The 25,384-nt window shown below is 43.5% G+C and overlaps 2 protein-coding genes across 5 annotated transcripts in view; one reads left to right on the plus strand and one right to left on the minus strand.

Annotated features, from left to right (window-relative positions):
• Positions 1 to 84: 84 nt before the first annotated feature.
• usp42 (ubiquitin specific peptidase 42) lies at positions 85 to 10,978 on the plus strand. 4 transcript variants are annotated; one of them, XM_035613950.2, is made up of 19 exons: positions 895 to 1,146; positions 1,247 to 1,370; positions 1,645 to 1,894; positions 2,529 to 2,735; positions 2,912 to 3,022; positions 3,241 to 3,340; positions 3,949 to 4,016; positions 4,101 to 4,171; positions 4,301 to 4,383; positions 4,507 to 4,618; positions 4,750 to 4,890; positions 5,326 to 5,426; positions 5,717 to 5,882; positions 6,003 to 6,713; positions 6,820 to 6,902; positions 7,101 to 8,192; positions 8,503 to 8,801; positions 8,880 to 8,945; positions 9,068 to 10,978. In XM_035613950.2, exons 3-18 carry the CDS (start codon positions 1,654 to 1,656, stop codon positions 8,939 to 8,941), a joined length of 3,648 nt encoding a protein of 1,215 aa, XP_035469843.2. In that variant the 5' UTR covers positions 895 to 1,146; positions 1,247 to 1,370; positions 1,645 to 1,653; the 3' UTR covers positions 8,942 to 8,945; positions 9,068 to 10,978. The 4 variants fall into 4 exon arrangements, with proteins under 4 accessions (XP_035469842.2, XP_035469844.2, XP_035469843.2 ...); XM_035613949.2 differs by lacking the exons at positions 895 to 1,146; positions 1,247 to 1,370 and adding an exon at positions 85 to 269; XM_035613951.2 differs by lacking the exons at positions 895 to 1,146; positions 1,247 to 1,370 and adding an exon at positions 302 to 888.
• Positions 10,493 to 25,384, minus strand: part of LOC118288136 (cytohesin-3-like) — a 27,097-nt gene continuing 12,205 nt past the window's right edge. Inside the window, exons 3-13 of the mRNA XM_035613969.2 lie at positions 25,293 to 25,357; positions 24,951 to 25,017; positions 24,642 to 24,760; positions 22,788 to 22,868; positions 22,564 to 22,676; positions 20,245 to 20,393; positions 19,960 to 20,071; positions 15,934 to 16,010; positions 14,357 to 14,428; positions 14,064 to 14,218; positions 10,493 to 11,829 (exon numbers count right to left, since the gene is read on the minus strand). Of these exons, the coding sequence (XP_035469862.2) occupies positions 11,757 to 11,829; positions 14,064 to 14,218; positions 14,357 to 14,428; positions 15,934 to 16,010; positions 19,960 to 20,071; positions 20,245 to 20,393; positions 22,564 to 22,676; positions 22,788 to 22,868; positions 24,642 to 24,760; positions 24,951 to 25,017; positions 25,293 to 25,357 (1,083 nt within the window). The 3' untranslated portion in view covers positions 10,493 to 11,756. The remainder of the gene's footprint in view (positions 11,830 to 14,063; positions 14,219 to 14,356; positions 14,429 to 15,933; positions 16,011 to 19,959; positions 20,072 to 20,244; positions 20,394 to 22,563; positions 22,677 to 22,787; positions 22,869 to 24,641; positions 24,761 to 24,950; positions 25,018 to 25,292; positions 25,358 to 25,384) is intronic.

The following is a 25,384-nucleotide window of genomic DNA, read 5'->3' on the forward strand; positions in this document are numbered from 1 at the left end:
AGGGGCAACAACTCTGCTGGTATAACGTGCGAATTGTTGATTGTACATCATGTACACAAGGGTCGGAGGTGTGTACGTGCAACGGATCTTCCCGAAACACGTTTCTCGCAGAGAAGCGGCGGAATGAGCCAATCACGGACCTCGTTTCATCGCAGGTACCCGGATGTACCCGTGGGGCAATTAGCTACGTCATTGTTCACCGCCGGACACCCGCTTGAAATAAGGAATGGATTTACGGCCACTATTAACGGATTTGTAACAGATTCCAGGTGAGTGTGTTGTTGCTTTTGCGGTCGAGTGAGAATTGAGCTTTGCAGACGTTATATTTTGGTGGGCCTGAGCCGCAGAGATTTGTTGTAGTAGCATTACGCCGGTCCTATGTCATGTCGGGAGAGAGAAGCGCAACGAGCACACACACACAACCGCCGGTGCCGAGCCCCTCCTTTCTCAGCCAGCTAGACGTCCCGTTACACAGGCCTTACACTTCAAAACTATAAGTTGTCGAAGTGGAAGCAACAAACAGCGCTTAAACATTGATAGGAAGCCGCCGTGTTGCTCTCCGACATGGAGTGCCGCCATCGTGCAGCATCGGCTAGCAGCGTTAGCATCAACGTTACCGCACGAGCGCCGCCGTGCGTACTGCTAGCCGCGTAGCTTAAACGATACGTTCGCCGTTTCCATGGTGTCGGCTGCTTCGCGAGTTCGCTCGCGTGTTAACGGCCAATCGGTTCCGGTCTCCGTTCGGGAAAGGCGAGCCCTTTAGTGGCTCCCCGTCCCCCACCGGGGACAACGAAGCGTGTGTGTGTGTTGTAGGGCAGTTAAGCGGTGCTGCGTGATACAGGCCTAGCTGTGTCCTGCTAGCCAATGTGCGCCAGTCTGCCGGAGCAGGTGGGAGGGAACAGCTGCTCTTTCAAACATGCTTCCTACCAGGAAATTTACTCGGTCGGGGTTTTTGAAAACCATGAACGTCCACTTTGCAACTGTCGCCAGCCCATGAGCTGTCGATGAATGCATTGACAGTGAGTTCTGGCGTTTGTTCTGTAGGCGAAGTTAACGTAATTCACGAACTGCTGTGTCCGAGATAAAAGTAACTACGATGTTTTACTACGATCCCCAGGCGCTACTGTTAACCCCTTCATTGTATAGGTACGTTTGACAAGTGCGATCCGTCAGTTAAAGTCCAACTGCAAAACAACAATCGCCAATTCCAGTATTGATTTGTTTGTGCTTTGATGTTGATAACTAGGGATCTTGTGGCGATCGGAAGGACGCGGCTTGCGGAAGCCTGGACTTATGCCTGTGTAGCTGTTTTGCATGTTCAATATTTTCACTGTGGCATTTAGTGCTTGTAATTTAAATGGAATTCAATTGTAAGTAATCAAAGGTTTGTATGATCTCTCAGAGTGAAATCGTGCACAATGTGAATATTCCACTCATACAGAACAGTCCAACACGTTAAGAAACGGTTTACGTTATAAACATCATATTTAAATCAATACATATTAGTTGTGTCAGGACAAACCACACAGGTGTCTCTCCATCTGAAGCAACAACATAAATGATATAACTATAAACCCTTGAATGCATCTGTATTTCCTGCAGCTCCTAACGTTGTGTGCTCCTGTGTTTCTGCCTCTCACACAGCAATGAACAATGACCATAGTTGACAGATCTTCAGAAAAGTCTGACCACGAGTCAGTCGGGTGCAAGCATTCCCCCTTCGCCAGTGGAGACGTGGGTATGGACAGCAGCTGTTCCAGCAGCTGGGCGGTGGGCCCCACCATGACCGGTGACTCTCAGAGGCTGAAGGCTCCAGGAGGCTGCCTGGGCCCCACACCTGGAGCTGCTGTTTACAACAGCACTCCCTCCTCTGTGGACCGGCCCAAAGAACAAGGTAGGAGGAAGCAATTTATTAGTCTTTTTTTTAGCAGACCGAATTAGACATGCTAATGCACACTTTGTTAAATGGGGAACAAAATATTGAAAATTCAGATAATTAAGTTGTTTTTAAAAAATAAGACCATGTTGCTAATTTCTATTTCCTTTGCTGAATTGGTTGTGAAGATTTAACTGACATACATATTTTCTGGAAATATCATACACAAGTAATGCAAAATTGCCCTATACTGAAGCTAAACTGTTGGCTACTGTTCCTGTGAGTGTGACATAACTGGTTTTGTGGGTGTTTTATTTCTACTTCCATCTACCATTCATCCATCCAGTTACATTACCAAGCCAGTTGCGAAGCAGGAGTAGATCAATCATTTGAGCTAGTGACACAGTGTTGTTGACTTGTTTAGTGGAAATGAAAGAGAAACTCTTTACTTTCTCTTTTCTCCCTCAGCTTGTTTTACAGTGTTGTTCATTTGCCAGAATCACATTATCTAATTCATTAGAGTAATAGCTATGACTGTAAGGTCCCTTTACCACGTGTCAGGATATACTTACATAAGCAATGTAAGCTCTCTATACATACACATATCATTACATCTAATATATAAGTAATGATGTTGCCTCTGTATGCCCAGTGATGAGCAGTGGTGACGGCATTGACCTGCCCCAGAAGGTCCTCTTCCCTCCAGAGCGCCTCAACCTGAAGTGGACCCAGGTTCACCGCATTGGAGCAGGCCTTCAAAACATGGGGAACACATGCTTCCTCAACTCGGCCCTGCAGTGTCTCAGCTACACCCCTCCGTTTGCCAACTACATGCTGACAAGGGAGCACTCTAAAACATGTGAGCATGTTAATTATTTCATGGTGTGTCTTTGCATTAAAGTTATTGTGTAATTGGACAGTCATACAATATGTGTCACTTCAGCCCTGTTCACTTTGGCAGTGTCCATTGAGCTGCTTGCTAGTCTGAATAATGCCTTACTCCTCAGTGTTTTTGTCCATGTCTCCCTGCCACAGGTCACGAGCCGGGCTTCTGTATGATGTGCACCATGCAAAACCATATCATTCAGGTTTTTGCCAACTCTGGGAATGTCATTAAGCCCATTGGTGTGCTCAATGAGCTTAAAAGTAAGTGATAGTCTGTAAAGCTAGACCACTGAAGTTGTGCCCTTATACAACACATTTACCTCAACTGAATGACAGGAGGCGCTATATGGCTGTTTACCTCTTCATTTTGGAGGGAAACTGTCTTGTGCAAGTTTGGAGTTACAAATCTTTTCTAAAAATCATTGATGGTATTTACCAAGCTCAGTTATCTTCTTGCTTGGTGTTTTTCCCACGCACAGGGATAGCAAAGCACTTCCGCTATGGAAGCCAAGAGGATGCCCATGAATTCCTGCGGTACACCGTGGATGCTATGCAAAAGTCCTGCATACCTGGAACCAAGTAAGTTTCAGCCAAAGCTTTGTATGAAATGGATGAGACACCATCATGTTTACTTGGAAAGGTTGACAAAATATTTCCTATTTTGTCCTATTTTTCCTAATAGATCTACAGGTCATGGGGTTAAATCAGGCACATGACATTAGAAGGACATTTTAAGCTAGATATTCTGTCAGTCCACTGAACATATCTGTTGTCCATCTAGGATAAAACCTGTATAAAAACTGTAGATTCACTGAAGTATTTATTTTTACTGCTGAAATGTTTGAAATCAGTGCAGAGCCATTGCAAAGTATGACGCCCCCATGTATTTTTAACTTAAAGTTAAGGGCAGGGCATGTTTAATAGATACACTGCTGACCATTGTGGTTCTCAGGAGACCCTTAAAAATTAATTTGAAGAATGTCAAGTATCAAGTCAATTCTTATTCTCTACTAACAGGTGGCCTCTCAACTAATTACTCCTGCTCTAATTCCTCCCCTTTCTCACTCCTCTTTGGGGCTCTAATATTTTGTAACTTGTCAGTGGAAAATACTGTGAATTTTCTCTTTACCAATTTAGCATTAATAATTATTTTGTTTTTATCCACATAACTTTCCTCTCTCTCGCAGATTCGACAGGCAAACACAGGCAACTTCTTTCATCCATCAAGTATTTGGCGGGTACCTAAGGTCCAGAGGTAAAAGATTAGTGTTGGTTTGTTTCTTCTCATTAATTTCATGTTTATGTTTCCAAACTAATGACATGGATTTTTCTTTTTCAGTGAAATGCTTAAACTGCAAAGCAGTCTCAGATACATTTGACCCCTTTCTAGATATTACCCTGGAAATTAAGGTAATTAAACAAAATCACTCTGGCGTCTGAAATGTCTCCCTTTTACTGCAAACGTGTAACAATTGCATTCATTTGGATTTTGTCTAGGACTTTTTCGAGACCTCAAAATATATTTTTCTCTTCATGCAGACGGCTCCCAGCATCTCCAAGGCTCTAGAGCAGTTTGTCAAACCAGAGCAGCTGGATGGAGAAAACGCCTACAAATGCACCAAGTAAGTTGTCAGACAATTAAAAGCAATGTAGTAAAGATGACAAGTATTTTATTAGATTTCTTTTAAATTTTTTGATTTATATGTTCATATGTCAACTAACCACTGAATATTTGTCCCGTTTAGGTGCAAAAAAATGGTCACCGCCTCAAAGAGATTTACCATCCACCGCAGTTCTAACGTGCTAACACTGTCACTCAAACGCTTTGCAAACTTCAGCGGAGGCAAACTTACAAAGGTACCTCATAACAAATTCAGAGCCATTCTATATTCATAGATGGCTCACCTCCAATTTAAAGCAGTGCCAGTATTTAGAAAAATAAAATTTGATGGTGGTTTAATATTATTGTGTTGTTCTCTGGCCAATAGGATGTGAAATATCCAGAGTTCCTGGACCTGCAGCCTTTTATGTCTCAGTCCCAAGGAGAACCCCTGGTCTACGGGCTGTATGCTTTGCTGGTCCACTCTGGATTCAGCTGCCATGCTGGACACTACTTCTGCTACATTAAGGTACTGGCAATGCTACGGGTCACTGTTCTACTCTCTCAGGACACTGCAGGTGCCAAGTGTACATGCACACATTTATCTCTAAGACACTCCAACAACAACTCACTGTAGCAGAGTTGAATGCAGAGTTCCCACAATGGCATAAATAGACTGAGGCCTCAACTAAAAAAAGACTAAAAAAAGAGAGAGAGGTTTGTACTACTTTTTAGTGCATATAAAAACCTGGGAAATTAAATATTATTCCTTTGTCATGTCTGACGACACATTTATATTTGATGACTTTTGTACTCAGTAGTCAAGATATCTAAACTTCTATTGATTTTAAAAAATATATATATTTTCAGAAACTGAGAAAAAATAAACATTTGTAATGGAAGTTGGAGAACGGGGATTAATCTGTTGTGTTAAACCTTTCATGACTTCTGTTGTGTTTCACAGGCGAGCAATGGTCAGTGGTATCAGATGAACGACTCCTCTGTGTCTGTCAGTGACATCAGGTCTGTTCTCAACCAGCAGGCCTATGTTCTCTTCTACATCAAGTGAGTAAACCATAATAGTTTTTAAGTGAAAATACAATTGAACAGAAATGTAATCAAAGTAACTTTTAATATGTTACTCATTTAAAGTACAATTAAAATTACAATACTTATCTTACTGAGAATATGCTTTCTAATATTCCAGGAGTAAGTTAACATACAGTTAAATATACACACCAGTGGACATTTCCCCCACTATTTGTTTTTGTTGTTTAGAAAATAGTTTAAAATGGTCAATGATTAAAATTAACCTTGGTTTCCCATTGCTATTGTTCCTTCTTTTGTATCGTCAGGTCCAGTGATATGAAAAAAGCAGGCGACTACAGTCACTTGAGCCATAACCCAGGAATCCCTGGTCAGTCGTCTCCACGTCCGGTGGTGATCCCACGCATGAACACCACCGTCCACCACAACAATATTGGCTTCATGGGTCCCCAGCTGCCCCCACACATGACCAAGGTACTGCAGATATGCTTACATCAACTACTCATTATTTAATGTTATAAATTTAAGTATCTAGACAGAGTGTTTTTGCATAGACACTCAAAACCTGGTCTTGTGTCCTTTTTCCCTATTCAGAGCACTCTCCATGTCAATGGGAATGGATCTCTGAGGGACTATCCTACAAGCTCCAAGCCCAGCACCAGCAGCAGTGTTGTGGGAAAATCAAGCCATGGCCTGGCCTCTTCCTCCTCCGTCTCCCACTCAATCAGCCGGCCCAAAATGATCCCAGACCACGACAAACGCCAGAAGCTTTCATTCTTCATTGGACAAAGCAAACAGAACCGCCCATCCTCCTCCTCTTCCTCCTCCCTGTCCTCTTACAGCCAGCCGTCCTCTGCCAGCAGCAGCAGCAGCAGCAGCAGCAGCAGCAGCAGCAGCAGCTCCTCCTCCTCCAGCTCTTCATCCTCCTCACAGTCTACCTCAGCAGTTCGGTTTGTTCCACGTCAGCTTCACCACGTTAATGGCATGTCTTGCAGTAATGGGGATCACCACTCTGGAGGTAATGTAGCGTCATTCCTGGTGCCGTACGGCCAAGAGTCTTCAGAGGAGTCGGACCAGGAGAACTGCAGCGCCCTGGATAACGGCTGTTTAGGCAAGTCTCACCTCAATGGAAGTAACCGAACAGGAGGTATCTTTGACAAATCTCCTCAAGCCACAAGCAGAGAGTCGGGAGTGCACCATAATGGTAACGGATTAAATGGATCGACCAATGGCATCTCCAAATCAGGCCAAAATGGACACCATTATGGACAACACAAAGTCAATGGACACAACACCACTGACAAGGTAAATTAGACACTTTGTGTTGTTTCTATCTCTATAATATGTTTATGTTTGCATAAACAGAAGTTTTAAATTAATAACAATAATGTTATGTTTATTTTCCCTTCAGATCCCTGGCAGTAATCATGGAGGTTTGTCCCCGGTTGCTATCGTTGCTGCTAATGGAGTTGATGCTGACCATAGTCAAACAAGGTGAGGTAGCATCCCAACCTCGAGCAGGACAAAAAGTTGATGGGCGAAAAATCTCTTTGGAGTAGTGAAAGGCTTAATTATAGCTTTGAAAAAAAAGCCTAGTTTGTTGCATTGAAAATGTTTATTTTCATCAAACACCTCATCCTAGAAGTTTGGTATAAAGCATTTTTTTTGTGCTCCTCTTTTTTGTGTTTCCAGCAAAGAGGCATTCCAGACGAGTTCTTCCCATAGCATCCATCCAGCTGCAAGTGAAAGCCAGCACCTCTCCAATCCTCACAAAAGGGCTAAAACTCTGTCTGAACCCCTGCCTCAGCAAAAAGCCCCCTCCACTGTTAGCATTCCACCTTCAGCTACTGCTACAAAGACCCATTCGGTCGCATCTGGAGAATCTGCTGCCTCTTCGGCACATCATGGCAACACTGCTGCCTTATCCACCTCGCCAGTCTGCTCCCAGAGCTCCGGTGGTGCGTCTGCTGCTCCACAGAAGATAAGCATGAGTGGGGATGAAACCAATGATCTACCACAGAAAAACGGACCATCAGCAGGGACTGAAGGGCGTACAGATGCTAAGGAGCAGTACCAGTCCAAGCCAAGTTCTAGAGGCAGCGAAAGACGATATTCCCAAGATGTGGACATGGACAGAGACAGGCTGCACTCTGACGGGAGCAGAGACCGAGAGAGACACTACAGGGACAGGAGTCGGGAGCGAGAAAGTGACAGTGATCGGCATCGGCACAGACGGGACTACCGCTACCACCATCGCTCATACAGGGATCATTTGCCTCTCCACGATCGACACCACAGGGACTGGGAATCTGAGCGTCGATCTGAGCGGACCGTCCACCCCAGAGAGCGCGATCACGACAGGTGCTCTCACCATTACCACCACTACCACAATTACCACCACTACCACCATAAATCCAGAGAGAACTGGGACTGTGAGCGGAGGGGACACAAGTCCCACGGCAGCTCGAGGGGGCGGCAGGAGAGTCGAGAATCACGGGGAACAAAGGACAAGAGCAATGGCAGGGAGAGGAACCCTTACCCTTCAAAAGAGGAGACTGAAGAGACCTCCTTGTCTCCCACAGGGCCACATAGATCCACAAAGTCTAAAGGCTCGCCCTCTCGGGCTCCACCCTCTGACTCCAGATCAGCTCAAAATCACAAGCGGACTGATGATCATCTGAGCAAGGAGCGAGACGACAGTTCTGAGGCCCGTCACTCTAAAAAACACAAGAAGAGCAAGAAAAAGAAGAAGTCAAAGGATAAAGACAGACACAGAGAGAGCGGGTGAGTGAGATGATTGATAATCAATATTATATATTATATCAATATAATATTGATTTTTTTCCATCAATAATAGTGAAAAATGCGAATCATTCAGTTTTCAGCTTTTCTTTATTATGTAAGGGTAAATGTTTTATTTTCGGGTTTTGAAGTTTTAGTGAAGAAAACAAACATTTGAAGATGTTCGCTTGTTTTATTTGATATTCCCCACATTATTTGTCTTTAGCTGATGACAAAGCCTGATGTCTCAGTTAGCTGTGCATTTAAATTGTGGATTAAGACAAACCATGAAGTGTTTTCTTTCTTCCCGTAGAAGTTCTGACGTGGATTCCGACAGAGCCTCTGAAATCAAAAAGAAGAGGAAGAAAGACCAGAGGCGGCGGGGCAGTGAGGCCAGGCAGCACAGCCCAGGAGCCACTCAGAGCCACAAGAACAGAAGCAGCGAGGAGAGGGAAAGCCGAAAGCGACGCTACTATGACACCAACGGGTTTCCACCTGAAAAAAAAAGCCGGCGCACAGACGACGCTCATCCCAGCAGTGACCATCTACCCCACTCCCAGCACATTTCATCCACCAACGGCGCAGCTCACCACCATCTCAACGGATACACAGGTATTGCAGGTTTTTCCCATTCAAATCAAAGAGCTGCTGTGGAGCCTGTCCATTTAACGAATTTGTCTTGTTGTGCAGGAAACGGTTACAGCCGAACCAATGGCGACTCCCACGGATTCTCCAGTGGCCTGAAACACTGACTCTGTGAGTGGGCGTCCTTTTTAATGATCATCACAGGATGCTGCAGTGCAGTCAGCGCTAATAAACAGGAGGCACCAAGTGCTCTGCAGACAAATTGTTCAAATGCCTATTCTTTCTCGTTTCAGACACGTGGACTTCGTTTTTAACCACAGCAGAGACTTGACATCAACAACCTTTTTGACATGGTGCTTCTTCATTGGGAATATTGTATTTTTACTTACAAAAAAAGGTGTTTTAAAATGTCCAGAGATCTTTTTTTAAGCCGTTGATTCATTTGCTGTTATTCTCTTAACTATGGGTAAATGAAAACTTTTCACCTTGTTGAACATTTATGACGAGAAATATTAATATATACTTGTATGAACACAAACAAAGCCTGGAGCTTAAACATCTCAACTGCTGCTCAGTGGAACTCAGGACATGAAAACTCCATTGCAGACATCCACCTGCTTCAAATAAGAATGAGACGAAAGGGAAACTGCCTAAGAGGCGAACTGCAAGGCATCGTGTTGACTGCAAGTTTTAAGATGTCACTATATCTACAGAGCTGCAAATGAGTTTTGACTTGCAGACAGACTAAAGGAGTGCAGTTGTGGAAACGAGGCTCAGCCGACTGATACCTCCACTTTAACCCTGGACAGACTTGAGAACATTTCCCAACTTAACCTTTTTTTGTTTGTTTCCATTTTGCTCTGAAGCCTAAGATTCACTCTGAAGCCTAAGATTCACACTCTGTAATTTTTAAAACTTTTTCACAAGACATTTTTCTCTAGGTCATGGCTCGCTCTCCTCTCACACATCCTTTATCCTTTTTTTTTAATGTTCAAAAAGAAAAGCATCAAGAATTTATCATAGATGTGGACCATTTGTGTTTGCTTTTTAATGAAAAATACAGTTTGTGTCTTATAGCGTCAAAAATACTGTGAATTTAATTTTAAACTGTACTATCAGTTATTTTAAGTGTAAAAAAAATCCTGTATCAGGATTAGCAGTAGATGTTTTGCTTTGTTTTTAGAAAAACAAGTGTTAATTTTGACCATATTCTTTAGACTAAAGTCTGATTATGGTTTTCTTATTTTTTGTTTGTTTTATGTTTTTCAACTTTAGACAGATGTTAAAAAACTGCTGTTATACCTTTTATTTTTTTGTTTAGCATGTCAGAATTTATACATTGTATAAGGTTAAAGCCTTAAAAATACATTTGTTTATGTCTGCAATTGTAATCTGTTATTGGTCTTTGAAGTTGTTTACAAGCTGCATTGAAAATTAATGGGAAACGCTGATCGAGATGAGTTGCCAGGGATTTTTGTAAGCGCTCCTGTCTGCCTTTGTATTACACAGAATGGACTGATTGTATTCACGCTCTCGTAGGGCAAACGGTTGAGGACACAGAAGGGGAGGACTGAAACTCACGGCACTCCTTATTCAGGTTTTGCAAAATACACACTTTTTTAAGCCGTTAGGTTCAAACCCTCATGTTTGAAAATAACCAAAGACCGGCTGCGTCTGGTGAGTCGAGCTCTCCTTTACTGAATTCACACAAAAAACTGTTGGCTGATCAGCATGTCCTTTTTTTTTTTTATTCAAAGTCTTCATCAAAGTGTTCAGGAGCAGTTCACCCCGCATCATACCATGTTGAAACTTAAAATCTGCACCTGATAAGGAAAGTTCTGGCTTTGGGTTGGTCGGATCAACCTTGGGTTTCCAGTTTTGAACCTGCTCATGTCCTACGCTCTCAGCAAAGTTGTTTTTCTTTCATATAACATCACAATATCTGATCCTCAGTAATAACTCAGTGTGAGGAGGCTTCACTGCTCTGCACAAGGTCCCTCCCTCTCATTGTAAACTGTTATGTCAAACTCAAATGTGAACGGGTATAGGCTATGGCCATTATGATTTACATGCTACATAAACACAACAAAGAACAAACGGAAATAAACCAAACGGTATGTACATTATATATTATACATGCATAATGTAAGTCTGGGGCTGCCTCTTTTGTTAAACAATAAGCAAATAAATACAAAAGAAATGAACACGAAGGTGAATCGTCAATACATTACAGTACAGAACTAATATATATATATGATGCGCTGTAGCCTTATTAAACAGTGGCCACGTCAAAGGCTGAATATGTTTGGTACTATTCCCCAAACTGTTAGCTTCTGTGTTTTCAAAGAGGAAAATAAGGTGGAGCACTGTAAATGTGAAAAGAATTTTGAGCTTGGCTTTCATTTTCTTGGATGAATCTGCGAGTTTGCCCTCACTTGAGGGCTGACAATCAGACCAGCTGATTTAAAAAAAAAGTTGAGGCTTCCTGTAGTTGGTGTTGTCGGCAACTTGTTGAAGGATGGGAATATGTGAGATTATAATGTTGACTGGCATCTGGAGTCCTGCAGGGAGCGGAGAGTTGACAACAAACCAACGCAAGGCGGTCGGGATGGAAGGGATGCCACATGACCACATTTGTAGTGCAGTAGATTTAATTTCTTCTGTGTCCAGCAGGGGGCGATATTGCCACAGCCACGTTACATCAAAATGTCCTATGATTCCAGTCATGGCTGTTCCTGTTTTTATGTACAGTCTACAGTTCTGCCACTAAGCTGTAGTCCTCCTTCCTGTTGTCGATCAACATCCGGCTTGGTAATGATTCTGCCGTTCCTTGCACTCCGTTTCACATCAGAGGTTCAAGTCTTCACATTCACTACAGGTGCAGACAATCTTCAGTCCAAACGAAACTCCCGCCTGCGTCTTTGGACTGTGCTGCTCCCAGAGACGGTGGGTGACGCGGAGGTGGATGAGGATGGGTGGTCATCATTTTTTATTTGCTATCCTCCGCTTCCTGGTGGCCAGCATGTCGTAGAAAGGATCCCTGCTGATGCTCGCTCTGTGGAAAAAGGCAGGCAGGAGCATGTCAGCCATTTTTTTATGATTTCACCAATGTCCACCACCTTCAATCTGACACACACTCCTTATTCTCCTACTGATTTGAAGATTAGTGTTAATAGGACTGATTTGTCAAAAAAAATGATCATGCTTGATACAGTAACAAATGATCGGTGTGTGATGTTTACAGTGTTGTGGGAATATTCTGAAATGGGAATAAAGTAATTTGTCAGGGTACTAACCTGACCATAATCTGTTTCGTGTCTATCAAGCAGTGGATGTTACCAAAAACCATATCACGTCTAGTCTTGTGCCTGCGCTGCATTCTGATGAGTTTTTAGAAAGACATTTACTTTGTGATCCACACCAGTTTGTTACACCTCTGACTCCTGTTCTTCCCTCAAACTCCACTTGCTGTGCTATAAATATCTCAACATATTTTGTTATCCACAGAACAAAAAACCCCACACACACCTAACAACAGAAGGCTTCCAGCAACGCATTAAAGGTTTCATCGATTAACCTCATTTGAGGCTTGTCTCAAAAAGAGAGAGACGTCCGTCAAAATCTAGAGAGGAAAACACAACAACGCTTGATGAGTGTGATGGGCTGCTGCCACTATTGATTCACTGGATTGGGTTTCCATTATCTCCATGTAGCTATGACTTGTTGTTGTTAGTTTCACTGCATATTTAAGGGAGACTGCAAACAGGACCCTGTGCTTGTCAATGAGAATTTCTGATCATCACGGGCCTTTAAACTACAAAATGTGAAAATGGTAAAGAAAAAATTGTGGATCAAAGCAAATCATCCATAGCTGCTCTCAAACAGCAAACCAGAATTTTAGGGTGGATTTTCCTTTCAATGCTGTGATTCATTACCCTTATTATTATTTTTTTCGTTGTAAAAAGGAAACAAGCAACAGACACACTGGCCTAATAACAACCTTTAAGTTGAAAGGCTAAACTTGATATTGGGCAACAGTTGCATTCACTTTGACTTGTGTGTCTGACCAACCAATGAATATTAGGTCCAATATGTACTAGAGAAAACTATGGAGCTCTCAGATGCAAAATGCTTTGCAGTTTTCACCAGCTAGTTGGCAGTGCTACACACTGAAGATGGGAATGACGCTGAGTAATCCGCAGCCTTCCCAGCAGCAGAACAGTGGACATGCTGAGGTGGCCGGAGCTGTGTGCACAAAAAAGTCACCACGAGAGCAATTTCCACCCTTGCAGATGAGTCAGGTGTGTGTGAATCTGCTGACCACAGGACAGTCTGCCGCCGCCGCCACGCCGCAGCTGAGTCAAGTGAGAGTGTGGCTGAGGCAGCACAGCTCTGTCTCGCTGAGTTCAATCTGCGATCTCTATCATTGTGGTGTGCAGCTGGACTGAAACGCTAAGAGGAAGCGCCGCGGGCTCACACTTGTGCTTCTCCACTAAAAGCTCTCCGAGGCCTGCAAACAGGAGTGTGAAACCCGTCACACACGCAACATGTCATGTGAAGGATACCCAGCTCCGAAAGTCTCCCGCGCTGGGAAACGCGATCACGTCTCTCCTCTTTCCGATCTCTTTAACTGTTCATGAAGCAGCCAAGATTAGGATAACTCGGCTGAAAGACCCATCACTTTAATGGATACACATCTGTCAATGCTAAGTGTTTTTTTAACATCATTAGAGCATGGGAGGACTGTGTAATGCGCTACTTTTTGCTCTGATATTGATCATATTTGCCGGTGAAGCTGCAGCAGAGTGGATGATAACCAGCGGGCTGATCAATTACCTGCTGGGTCCAATTTACTGCAGCAACTCCGCTCTCCTCAGTGGTTAACAAGGCAGCATTTGGATACGTCAAACCGTGTGTAAGGCCTGCCAGAACACTTCTGAGAGCGCAACAAGGCATAGTGCCTGAGTAGGTGTGTGTGTGTGTGTGTGTTTTATTTTCTTTCGTAAGTGCTAATCAAAGGGAAGTGAGCTTATCCAGCAGAGCAGAACTCAACTCCGAGTGTTATCTGTGCAGAAGTGTGAGAAACAGAGTCACATTGAGTTGCTAGTGTGTGTGTGTGTGTGTGTGCGAGCGCGAGCGCTGGGCTGCATATTCGTGTGCTCTATGTGTACGTGTGATGGTTTCTCACAGTCAAGGTCAGACATGAGAATGTCCCACATGGGAGCAGCCGGGTGTTGGCTAAGTGCCCTCTCAGTGTAAATGGATCCACACCAGCGTGCCGCCTCTTACTTGATGGATTTGATCCACTCCTCCTTCTCCTCTGGCGTGGGGGCCGATATCCTGTACACAACGTGGTTGCCCTCGACGACTCGCCCGTCCGCCTCCGTCTTGCAGGCCTTGATCACCTGACCTTTGTGGTTGGGGTTGTAGAGCTCAAAGCAGTTCTGGGAAGAGATCAAGAGGCAACTCAACATCTCCGAGAGAATACAAGTTGTACATTTAATATTTTTTTTAGTCTGTGAATTTGTAAGAGATGATAATGGATTTAAGTGGAGTAAACAGCGACAGGAGTTGCTCCTTACAGGTTTCCTGGGCTCGTCCACCTCTCTGATACTGAGGTTCTCCAGAGGAATAATCCCACGAGGCTCTTTATCCTGGAGACACACGCACAAAGACAGAACTCAGCATCAACACCTTTACCACCATCTTACATGAAGACCAGGACAGTATTAGTGTGCAATGAGGGCACAGCGACACATGAATAACTTCCGTCTTGAATAACGCCCCTAGCTGAGGACTGAGGAGATGGTTGCTTTAAGTGTTTACTGGCTATTGTTATTTACATATTATTATTATTTCTGCCCACATAGTTTTTGTGTATTGATTGCCAACACAATTGCAATTACGCTTGTGTTTTGGTTGCATTTGCTCCTGTACTTTCCTGTGGTCAAGCGCTATACTACAGCAATCTGATCATCCATTCTAATGCTGGTGTAAATTCCTATCATCCCCTATTTTCTATATGTGGTCGGAGGAGGCTGACTTCACTTTTCAAATTTCAAATTCAAAAATTCAAAAGAGCTACAATTTCCTCTTAAAGATAGACCTTTTTTGATGCTTCATATAGCACAGAAGAAAACCTAAATATTATAACACTTATCTTTACATTACATTGACCCTGACAGCATTAAAAGTTTCACACCAAAAAAGATCAAGGTGGTGATTAAGGCACACTGGAGGTTTTTATTCATCCTGGTCATGTAGGGGACAGCACCCGAGGGAGACGTAACCCTACACTCTCCATCCTCCAGCGACTGCTATTGTGTTTATGGGGCCAGATGTGAAGTGTGTGTGTGTGTGTGTGTGTGTGTGTTGGTAGGGAGACCTTGAGGAACAGCCCCATGTCCTGCTTGTCATCTCCCTACTAATGAGGGGGCACAGCAGGGGGAGGAAATGCTTGTAGACGGCCGCTCACAGCTGGCTGGTGTGCGTGCCTTTTTTGAGTGTGTGCACCACGGCAGCATCTATGTGTGTGTGCTAAGGAACTGGTGCATTTGTGTGTGTGTGTGTGTGTGTGTGTGTGTGTGTGTGTGTGTGTGTGTGTGTGTGTGCGTGCGTGTGGTGAGGGGGTGGGGGGAGTGTGTTCTCAGAATTTGGGATGCAGGGTTGCAGGGGTGAACCGTGGGGCTGATCCTCACAGCAGGTTGAGGGAGGCACTTGGTTTGCAGCACAGCGGGAGCCAGATGTGTGCCATAGACTTTGCAGATGTTTCCCATGATGCCTCATGTTAATTGCTGGAGTGAGGTTTATTTAAGTCAAAAGGGGCAACAAGAGCAGAGCTGGAAGGCAAAGACCTCTGGCTTTGTCTTTGTCTATCTGTACGTGTGTGTGTGTGTGTGTGTGTGTGTGTGTGTGTGTGTGTGTGTGTGTGTGTGTGTGTGTGTGTGTGTGTGTGTGTGTGTGCGCGTGTGTGTGTGTGAGTGTTTGAGAGAGAGAGAGACATTGATTACAAGTGTTTTTATGTTTTAAGTAGTATCGCTAAATTTATGTACTACAATACAACTATCAATATTAGAAGTTTAAACAACAGAGGAACCAAGTTTCAAAAAGAGCTGCCGTGTGCATAGACACACATAAACACACATCTGCCTATACTTACTGTTGTGTATTCAAAGTAGTAGAGGCAGTTGTCAGTCAGAATGAACCACCGTCTCTTCCACGTCTTCACCCGGCCCCCTGGGGAGAGAATACACACAACATTTGATTTCAAACTGAAGAGGTGTCAATGTTGGTGCACCGTAAAGGCTAATCCGGCAGGAGACCACGTGCCACATCTGGTTCTGATCATCATCTGTCTGCATTATTTGGGCTCAGTCCGAGGCTGGATACTCCATCCACTAACAGCTCCCAGACCCCAGAGTTCGATGCCTGCGGGCAAGCTGGGGGTGGGGTGGGGGGCTTGGGAAAACAGTTGAACCCAGCGTTACCTTCCAGGAGAAATGCCAGACATTGTACACACCACATACAGAGTGTGTGACAACTAAAGCAGGAGTGCAATCAATTATGTTGGCCAGTGAGAGTGGCAGGATTTATGTTTATTAAATTGAAAACAGAGGCAGAAAAATTAAATGAATCAATACTGTTACACACAGAAGGTTCGGGTTCTGAAGTGGCTGTTCAAATCAAAGGCTGTCTGAAAACCAATTAATACAAAATGAACCATCTGAATGTGTTGGTCTGAAGAGATTTTCTTATAAGAAACAAAAACTCTCCATCTGCCTGACTCCAATCCAAAAGTGGATTACTGGGATTATTGGATGTTCTGTTTATTACACCATCGGTGATACAATGAGCAATTTACCTATGTAATCAAAAAAAACATAGTGTGGCTGATGTCAGCGTACAATCTGCATTATGTGAACCATAATAACATGTTTGCTGACTTTACAGAAGGAGCAGAACGCAGCTGTTACTGGTGTAATCAATATGTAATGTTCACCTGACCCAGATTTTCTTTCTATGCTGCTATCTCGAGTAAAATCCAACATCTACAGTATATTATTTATGAGAGATGTTTACTTTAAGATGCAACCTGTGCATTTCACCCACTAAACTGAAATGAGCATGTCAAATATTGTCTACTCTTCCTTGGTAAGTTCAATATATGTGTTTTATTCTGCCACAGTCAACCATAAGGCGGTCTGGAGATCTCTTTATCCCCCTCAGCCATATGTTTCATTTCCATTCTGCCATTTATTATGCATTTCTACCACAGGATGTTCCACGTTTGCACGTTTCGAATGCAGATTTATCATTCAGGTTTTTTTGTTTAAGGAGGGAGGGCAAATAAATATGGGATCATTCCAAATTGGGAGTGCGAGGGAGTATAAAGTCTCACATCTGCCTATTTTTACACTTAGTATTATTGAACCCAATACAAATCTTTTCCATCAGTCAAAATTTAGTCAAAAATGTATTTGTTGAATAAACAAATATGCCCGTTAGGTCTTCACAGCAATAGCAGTTAGATTATTTTACACTGACTAGCCATGTATCTAATATAAATGTTTATTAAATGGTACATTTATAGAATTTACTTTGTTTTGGTGGACAGGAGAGGGTATGTAGATCTGTCTTTGTTGCTTTCCTTTGTCTCAGAATACAACCATGGCTCTTAATTCTGACAAGTGACCAACAGAGTGCTCAATGTCTGTGTGACCCGTCCACAGTTAGTAGGCTCTCTGAAATCTGAATGACAGAATTTTATTCTCATGCTGGATGATGATGGATGGTGTGGGGGTTATGAGAGCAATGCAGCTGTATGTCATACTGAAAATCTGCCCATCATAAAGTGGGGGGCTCCTCTGATGGAGCTGAAGATTTATGTTGAATTCGCCTAATGGGAAAACCTGAATCCGGAATGGTCTGGCAAGTGCATCGATAGAGAGCAAAACAGAAAGAGAGAGGGATCCGTGAAGCAGTGGGAGGTATGGAGGCCCAAATGGAGAAAGGGGCCACGGTCTCCTTTATTTCACTGCATGACCAGTCACGCAGCAGTTAGTACGCATTCCCACAGCGCAGGTTCAAGCAGACCATTCACCAAAGCTCGAGCATGATGACTGCATGTTCTGGCAGATAGCTAGGCTGGGCAGGAGACTGTGTGACGCGCTGGGCAGTCTCTAATGGTACAAAGCATGAGGTCACCTGTTCAGCTGACCCCTGGGAACTTGTTTCACAGAATCTACAAGGGAGAAAAAGAATCACTTTCGTCAGAGCAATATCCTACATCACATGGATGCGATTTAGTCCTTTGGTCGACTTGCTAATGCTATGAGATTTGTTCCCATATAATTATTTTTAAAGTTGATCTTCTCAACTAACGCTCAGTATAAAGCAAATAGGGTGCACTAGTCCTTTAATCAAGTCTAATTTGAATCAGTTATCTTGTCCAAAATGGAACTTGAAGGGGAAAGCAGACCCATAAGCAGCTCTCCAAAGACTACTGGAGGTTTACTGCACTTCAGATAGTGAGTTTAATGCTCATGTAAATGTTTGGTTCCAAATAAGTGATTTAAATCTAGACTTGTCTAAAATCCACCTGATCACTTGTTATTGTTACGTCCCATTACATGATGCTTTCCACTTCATCTGCAAAAAGCCTTTAGCTTTTTTGTGCATGGCTCTAACATATATGGTATGTTTTGTGAAGAAATGAAGTATAATAAAGGACATGTAACAAGTAGCACAAAGGCTGTTTCTTCTTGTGATGAACTGGTGTTCTGCGTCTGGTGTACCAACTGAGACGAGCCCTGAGCGTCACCCGGCCTCCTCGAGCCAAAAGAGGAATGCAGCCTGTCCTCATGCAGAATGAGAGAGATCACTGACCCCCAACTCACCTTGCCTATGAATGAGATAACCCCTCACCTCATTAATTGATTTGCCCGTCAACAGCTCTGATATAACAAGCCAATTAGATCATGAGGAGGCTAGCATGTTCAGGTGCCTGGTGCGGTAAAAGGGATAATGGCAGCCAATGCCAGTATGACAGCACTCTGTGATGAACCAGGTGGGACAGAGGAGGAAGGAGTGTACCTACCTCCTAATACAGAGATTTAAGAAGGAACAGCCATCACAGCACAGAGTGAAAGAATAAAGCACAGATTGAAAGGGTAAAAGGTTAGAGAGGGAGTGCAAAAGGGAAACAAAAAGAACACAGAAAGATTTGAAAAAGACAAGCACCAAAATCACCACGACAGAGAGACGCAGAGAGAGAGAGAGAGAGAGAGAGTGACAGAGGGAGAAATCACAAAAGGGAGCAAGACCATAGAGAAGCAATGTGAGAAAACAAGAGCAGAGATCATGAGATGAAGGAAGGTGGACAGTTCACGGGGCAACAATTGGTCTGCATGGACAGAGATCATGAGCTGACAAAGAATTCTCTTTAGTAGTACTATTTTATGTTTCTATTAACTTTACAAGTCTGGTGCTTTCTGGTGAGATGTTTTAATATTGATTTTCCTTTTCTTAGCACAGCGTATGGATTCATCGCATGACTTGCTGGCTAGATAATCAGCCCGTTGGTCTATCAGGAGTTGTTTTTTTTTGGGGGGGGGGGGTCACATTCAGCGTCACGAACATGCCAGGAAACAGGGTTAGTAAGCAGTAGAAAGCAGCGTATGTGCCAGTGACTATATTATGGCAGTCACTGTTTATATCTCTTGAAATGGATCAAATTGAAATGAAATTATTTTTCATTTAAAATTACGCTGATGTAAAAGGCCGGTGCAACAGGGCCCTTGATCCTTGGCTTTTTAAAAGTTAAATGTCAAGTTTTTGTAGCTGTAATTGGTGTACGCATCAGCTCATGATATCTCTCAGCATATACTTGGTATCATTTCCTGTCCGTAAAATTATATCGAACTGGGTCAAACGGGGACTTAATGTTTAAATCTACTGAAATTGAAAAATTGTGTTGAACACAAACATAGCAACTTGTTGTTGCCCGGTCGACCTCCAACATGGCCACCTTCAAGCTCATCATACAGAAGTCACGGGAAAAAACAACCCAAGCCCAACACACTCCACCAGGGAAATGAAGGACACTGCCAATCCAACTGACGTGGAGGCCCGCCTGACTTAAATCAACATAATCGAGGTTGCTTTTTATGACTCCGAATGCACGTACCGAGCTTTAGGAGCCAGCCCTCCCTGTCGGGGTTGAAGAATGTGTGCGTCAGATCATTGCCATCATCCTCTGGGATCTTGAAGGGCTCATTTTTGATGCTGTCGTAAAGGTTCTACAGACAGGGGAGGGAAGCCATTAATCAAATGAGGGTACAGTGAAGGAAAAGCCCTCATTCGTATGGAGTAGGTGTAACAGAATGGTCACGGAGATCAGTCACCACACACACACACACACACACGCACACACACACACACACACACACACTCGTTACAGGCAAATCCTCACCCTGAGAAGTTCTTCTGGCAGATCTCCTCCTTCGTTGATGCCTCTGTTCATGGAGATAAAGCGCTCCACGGGGGGCTTGTCTCTGACGTTTGGGTTATGGAGGCTGGTGTTCAGCATGATGATAGCAAACGACAACACGTAGCAGGTATCTGAGAGCAACAGGTAGGGAAATGAATTGGGTTACAAAAGGGTCTGTTCTGCCACAGAGACCCCGTTTACACCTGGTATCGATAAACGACTTGTACCGAAACATGTCTGTAGATCTATATTCTATTTGCGTGTATCTACCAAACCTACGGTCATTACATTCCCAGTTAGTCGGTCACTGTATTCTTGAATAAAGACATGCCCTATTCTTCCATGTGTACATATGAAAATTCATATCAGATAAGTGCAGTCCAGTTTGCATGATCTTCCTTTTTATTTTGCATTTCTTATGGTGAGCATTTGTTTTGTCCATTAAACATGGAAGTAGAATTGCCTTTTTGCATGAGTGGTGTAACATTTTCAGGTGTAGGTGTAACAGAATGGCATCAGTATATTCTCTGTGTATCACCTTTTGCATTTCTAATACTTTTTAAACATATAACCACTTTCTATATTGCTTCTAGGTCATATTTCTGTAGTTTATTCTCTCTGTTTAATTAGTTCATCTTGAAGGCCATTTTGAAAAAATTGTAATTTCGCAATTTGTCCTGCATTTGAAAAATTGTCTGAGTGTGTATGTGTGTGTGTGTGTGTGTGTGTGTGTGTGTGTGTGTGTGTGTGTGTGTGTGTGTGCGTGTGTGTGTGTGTGTGTGTGTGTGTGTGTGTGTGCTTGTGTGAGAGGGGTGGGGGTGCAGGGCTGTAGTCTCTCTACTGTGTGTTAATGTTCAGACTCACACGGGCCAGTGACTGCCTGTAAATGAATCATTCATTCCACTCTGTCTGTCTCCTCACACTGACACACTTAGGTTCTGGCTGCCGAGCGCTGCTTATTCCTGACACACATTCTTTAACTTTAAAAAAAGAGAGTCTACTGTGGGACAAGAGGTGCTGGTTTCTGCGAGAGGAATGTCAGTGTTTTCAAGAATTAATGATCACAATGAAGCACTGAGGGGAAACGGATTGTTCATGACCCTTGTAATTAAAGATCCACCATTATTTGATGTTTTTTATAGGCTCACAGCGCGGTTACTGCCACACACATGGTCCTGTGTTGGTGTTCAGCTCCGCACCCACACCAACTGACACACACACAAAAACACACACACACACACACACACACACACACACACACACACACACACACACATGCCTGCCTATGTCCCGATTGTGCACAAGGGTTTGTGGGACAACTGAAGAAAGGAGGCACGCTTTATTCTTAAAACAGTCTGATTCTGATCTACTGGAGTTCGAAGAAACTTGTACTAACTGTGTGGAAACAGTGACAAGGCCAAACTCAGTCAAATATGAAGACTTTCGTGCTAAACATATTGAATCTAATATTTCTATAATAAGCAAAAATAATAGCACTGTATGTAGCATAACCACAATACATCTTTACATTATTTAATAGCATCCACATTTTCTCAGCCCCTTACCTTGAGGAATCGATTACCTGAAGCTCACGGAAATTTGGAGTAGGCAACCCCTTAGCCTTACAGGAGCACACGTCACGCAGCCTGAAAACGTTGTGCACGCGATAGGTTGCTCTAAACCTCTTTTAATAATTTACTGACTGTTGTAGTTGTAGAATTTGTTTAACACGAGACATAGATCACTTAGTCAGGTTGAGGTTTCCTGAATAATGGACGTCCCGTGTTTGTTGGTGGTTGTTTACTCTGGACTAATGCCGTGAACTGGAAACTGTAATCTGGTTAATCCCCACTGAACCTTAGTTACAGTAACTCTTATGGTTTAATGATTGGAATGCATTAAAAAACAGGCCATCACTCAGTGCTATCCTATTAAAGACCCTCGGGCAGAATTCCTGCTGGCATATCAGGCTGGACTGTTTGTCAGTGCGCTGACACACATTGCTCATATGAATATAGACGATGGCTCAGACCCAGCTCCCAACCAGCAATGTGTACCAACAACTTTCACTTCTTCAAATCGCATCTTTTCTGTTTGCCGCTGCTTTTCATTAAGTCAAATCATTTGAGGATTTTTATTAGTTTCTTGCACTGTACAGTAACTTATTTGATCCATCTTATTTCATTTTGATTGAAATGTTAACTACAGCTGCTTTCAGACTTGCACTGAAAACTTTTTATACAAACGATGATTGAAACTTTGAAAAAGGTTAACACTACAGTAACTTGCTGTGTGTCTGACCTGTTGACTGGAAGACTCCGGGGTTGCACTGACAGTAACGGGAGGCAAATGCCTCCATCATTCGGTCGATCTTCTGGGCTTCACCTGGCAAACGGAAACTCCACAAGAACTGCCTACAATACAGAAGAAGAAGGGGGGGGGGGGGGTTGTGATGACACATGGAGTCAGGGTGCACATGATGTCACTGTTTTAAATATGAAATTTGGGTTAGTCACTCCGCTGACCGTAGTGCTTGTACGAGGTTGAGGTCTGCGAACTCATGCAGCTCCACAAAGGCCTGCAGCACCTTGATGTTGAAGTCATCTCTGGTGGAGAGAAAGAAGGGGGAGAAGGTATTTTTTTCCAGTATTGTTCTATGTCTAGCCATATTTTTCCCCAAAGAAAATGAAAATGATCCAGGATAACCACAAACACAATGTGAACCAAGAACACAGGGTGGAGGAAAAACATATTTCCTCCATGAAAGCATCTCTCAACCTGAATTCCTTTTTTCTCAGCATTCCTGTCATGTTTGTGGCCTTACTCATACTCATACGCTGAGCGGATCTGGAAGCAATTTAAACAGCTGGCCAGTGCTGACTGTTTCTCCACCCCACAGGGGAGGAAACGGGAGGCTTGACTGATGAAGAACAGCTTAAACCAAACCTACAGAGGTTCTTGTTTTCTCAGAGGTTTGTTTGGCCATCAGAGGGGTTTCGGAGGGAAGAATCAACACCCGCCCTCAGGCTGAGGTCCTCGCTTCTCTGATCATGTTTGTTGTACATCAAGGCCCATGATCCTGTATCTTCTTTGTATTGTTTCAAAATGAAACCAGATTTCCAGTAAGTTTTGTGATTTCTGGCCGAAGACGCAGTGGAAACGATGAGAAGGGTACAGAGAGTGCTGGCTTACAAGAAACAAACAAAAAAAAAATCCTTGCATTTGCAATAACAATCTGAGGTTATTTGGAGGAAGAATTGTTTTTCCTTCTCCACTGAGTGTCTATGAGTATATTGAAGCCTATACTGTTGTCTGCAGCCTAATAAAACAAACTCTGCTCTATGTGGATTAGACAGGTTATTGCTATAGGTAAAGTTGTTATGAAGAAACACGGATGAGGCATGCCATTTGTAAGGGTGATTTATATATATATATATATATATAACAGTGAGTGTATTGCATGTGACAAACAAAGTATAATTACATAGGAACAATAAAACGGGCTGCAAAACAAAAACTGTCAGAACCAATTGCCCACTGAGCCCCCCCCCCCCGCCCATCTCCCTCTCTGCTCCACATGTAACGATAGGTTCCTGCTCCTTGCACAAGCTTAATTAGTGCTAATTACAGAGTATAAACCGCGAGCCTGTGTTTAGTGTGATTTCCACTGGAAAGGTTGCCTCTTTAATGATCCTCAGTGAATAAAGCCCGTTGCCAACGAGTCCCCAGAGTACCCCCCACCCCAACCTTCATTCAAGCCTCATTCAGTGTGCATGTGCGTGCCCCATTGTTTCGGCTACTGTCTGACTACAACCGCTCAGCTGTCTGCTGTAGTGGATGGGATTGGAGGATCTATTCTGATCGAGACCCTTTTAAAAAAAAAAATACTGTACAGCCAAAGATCCGACCAACATACTGAGTTCATTTAAAATCCAACAGTGGTTGCAGCAGAAGAAATCATGTCCGTTGTTGGGCTCATTGGTTGAGGCAGTGTATATTGTGCCTCGTATAGTTTTCTTAACTATCCAATCTCACCTTCAGATAACACCATCCATCTCACCGGTCTTTAGGCTATCTGGGACAGTCACTGTGTTACAGCTGCAGGACGTCCCTTCGTCTTCATTATCTAGCAGCCTGGCCAGAGATCTGAGGAGCTGCACGGCCCTTTTATCACCAGTTAGAAGTTCACATGGGTGGACTACGACAAGACACCCGCACGGCCTCAGAGATTCATGTGGAGGGGTGAAGGGGGTGCAATCATGTTCTCCCTTTTTAATCAATTAATCCAGCCCGTAATTCCCTTCTCCTAATCACAGAGGGGGTATAAATCTCATGTTAGTGGGGCTTCCTGCCTCGGCCTGACTGATTCTCCGTCTTACCGTTCCCCTAAGTAGTCTCCGATGACAGTCTTGTTGAGACCCTCGCCTTTGTAGAGGAACTGGGCGATGTCCTCAGGAGTGTGCTGTAGAAGGTCGTTCTCCAGCAGGAACTGGATTCCCTGGAGAGAGAGAGAGAGAGAGAGGAGAATACAGGATGGCTGTTCATCTCAATCGAGGCCAGAGTTTCGTTGCTCAGACTGGATTCATTTCATTTCGAGGCCACAGAGACACTGGAGGCTGTGATAGTTTATGATGAAAACACGAGGCTGGAACAGGACGGAAAAATGAAAAGCAACGCAGAAAGGGTACCTTCTTCGGATCCATGTTGAATTTCTTCCGACCCATGGCGATCTGTTTGTTTCTCTGGCATGTTTTACTGCAACACACAAAAGTTCCATTCAAAACCTAATTAGGTGACCCTACATTCTTACCCCAAACACCACTGAAAGTACCGGACTAAGATGATAAAATGTTTTCACGAAGCATCTTTAACTGTTATAGACCCACAACACATTCATAGCTGCCAGTGTGTAGACGACTCTGAAACAGCCGTCAGACTATCACGTAGAGAAACATTTCTGACTTCAAATCAATCAGACTACATCGATGCAATAGATGGCAAGAAAACGCTTCTTGACTTCAGTGACTCACCTCTCTCCAACACACGTCAGCTGCTCGATCTCCGTCATGACCTCCGCTATCTCGAACTTCAACCTCTGGGAGAAAAGAGTGAGGCCACAGTT

The sequence above is a fragment of the Scophthalmus maximus genome, chromosome 16 (genome assembly GCF_022379125.1).
Source record: "Scophthalmus maximus strain ysfricsl-2021 chromosome 16, ASM2237912v1, whole genome shotgun sequence".
Taxonomy (NCBI): Eukaryota; Metazoa; Chordata; class Actinopteri; order Pleuronectiformes; family Scophthalmidae; genus Scophthalmus; species Scophthalmus maximus.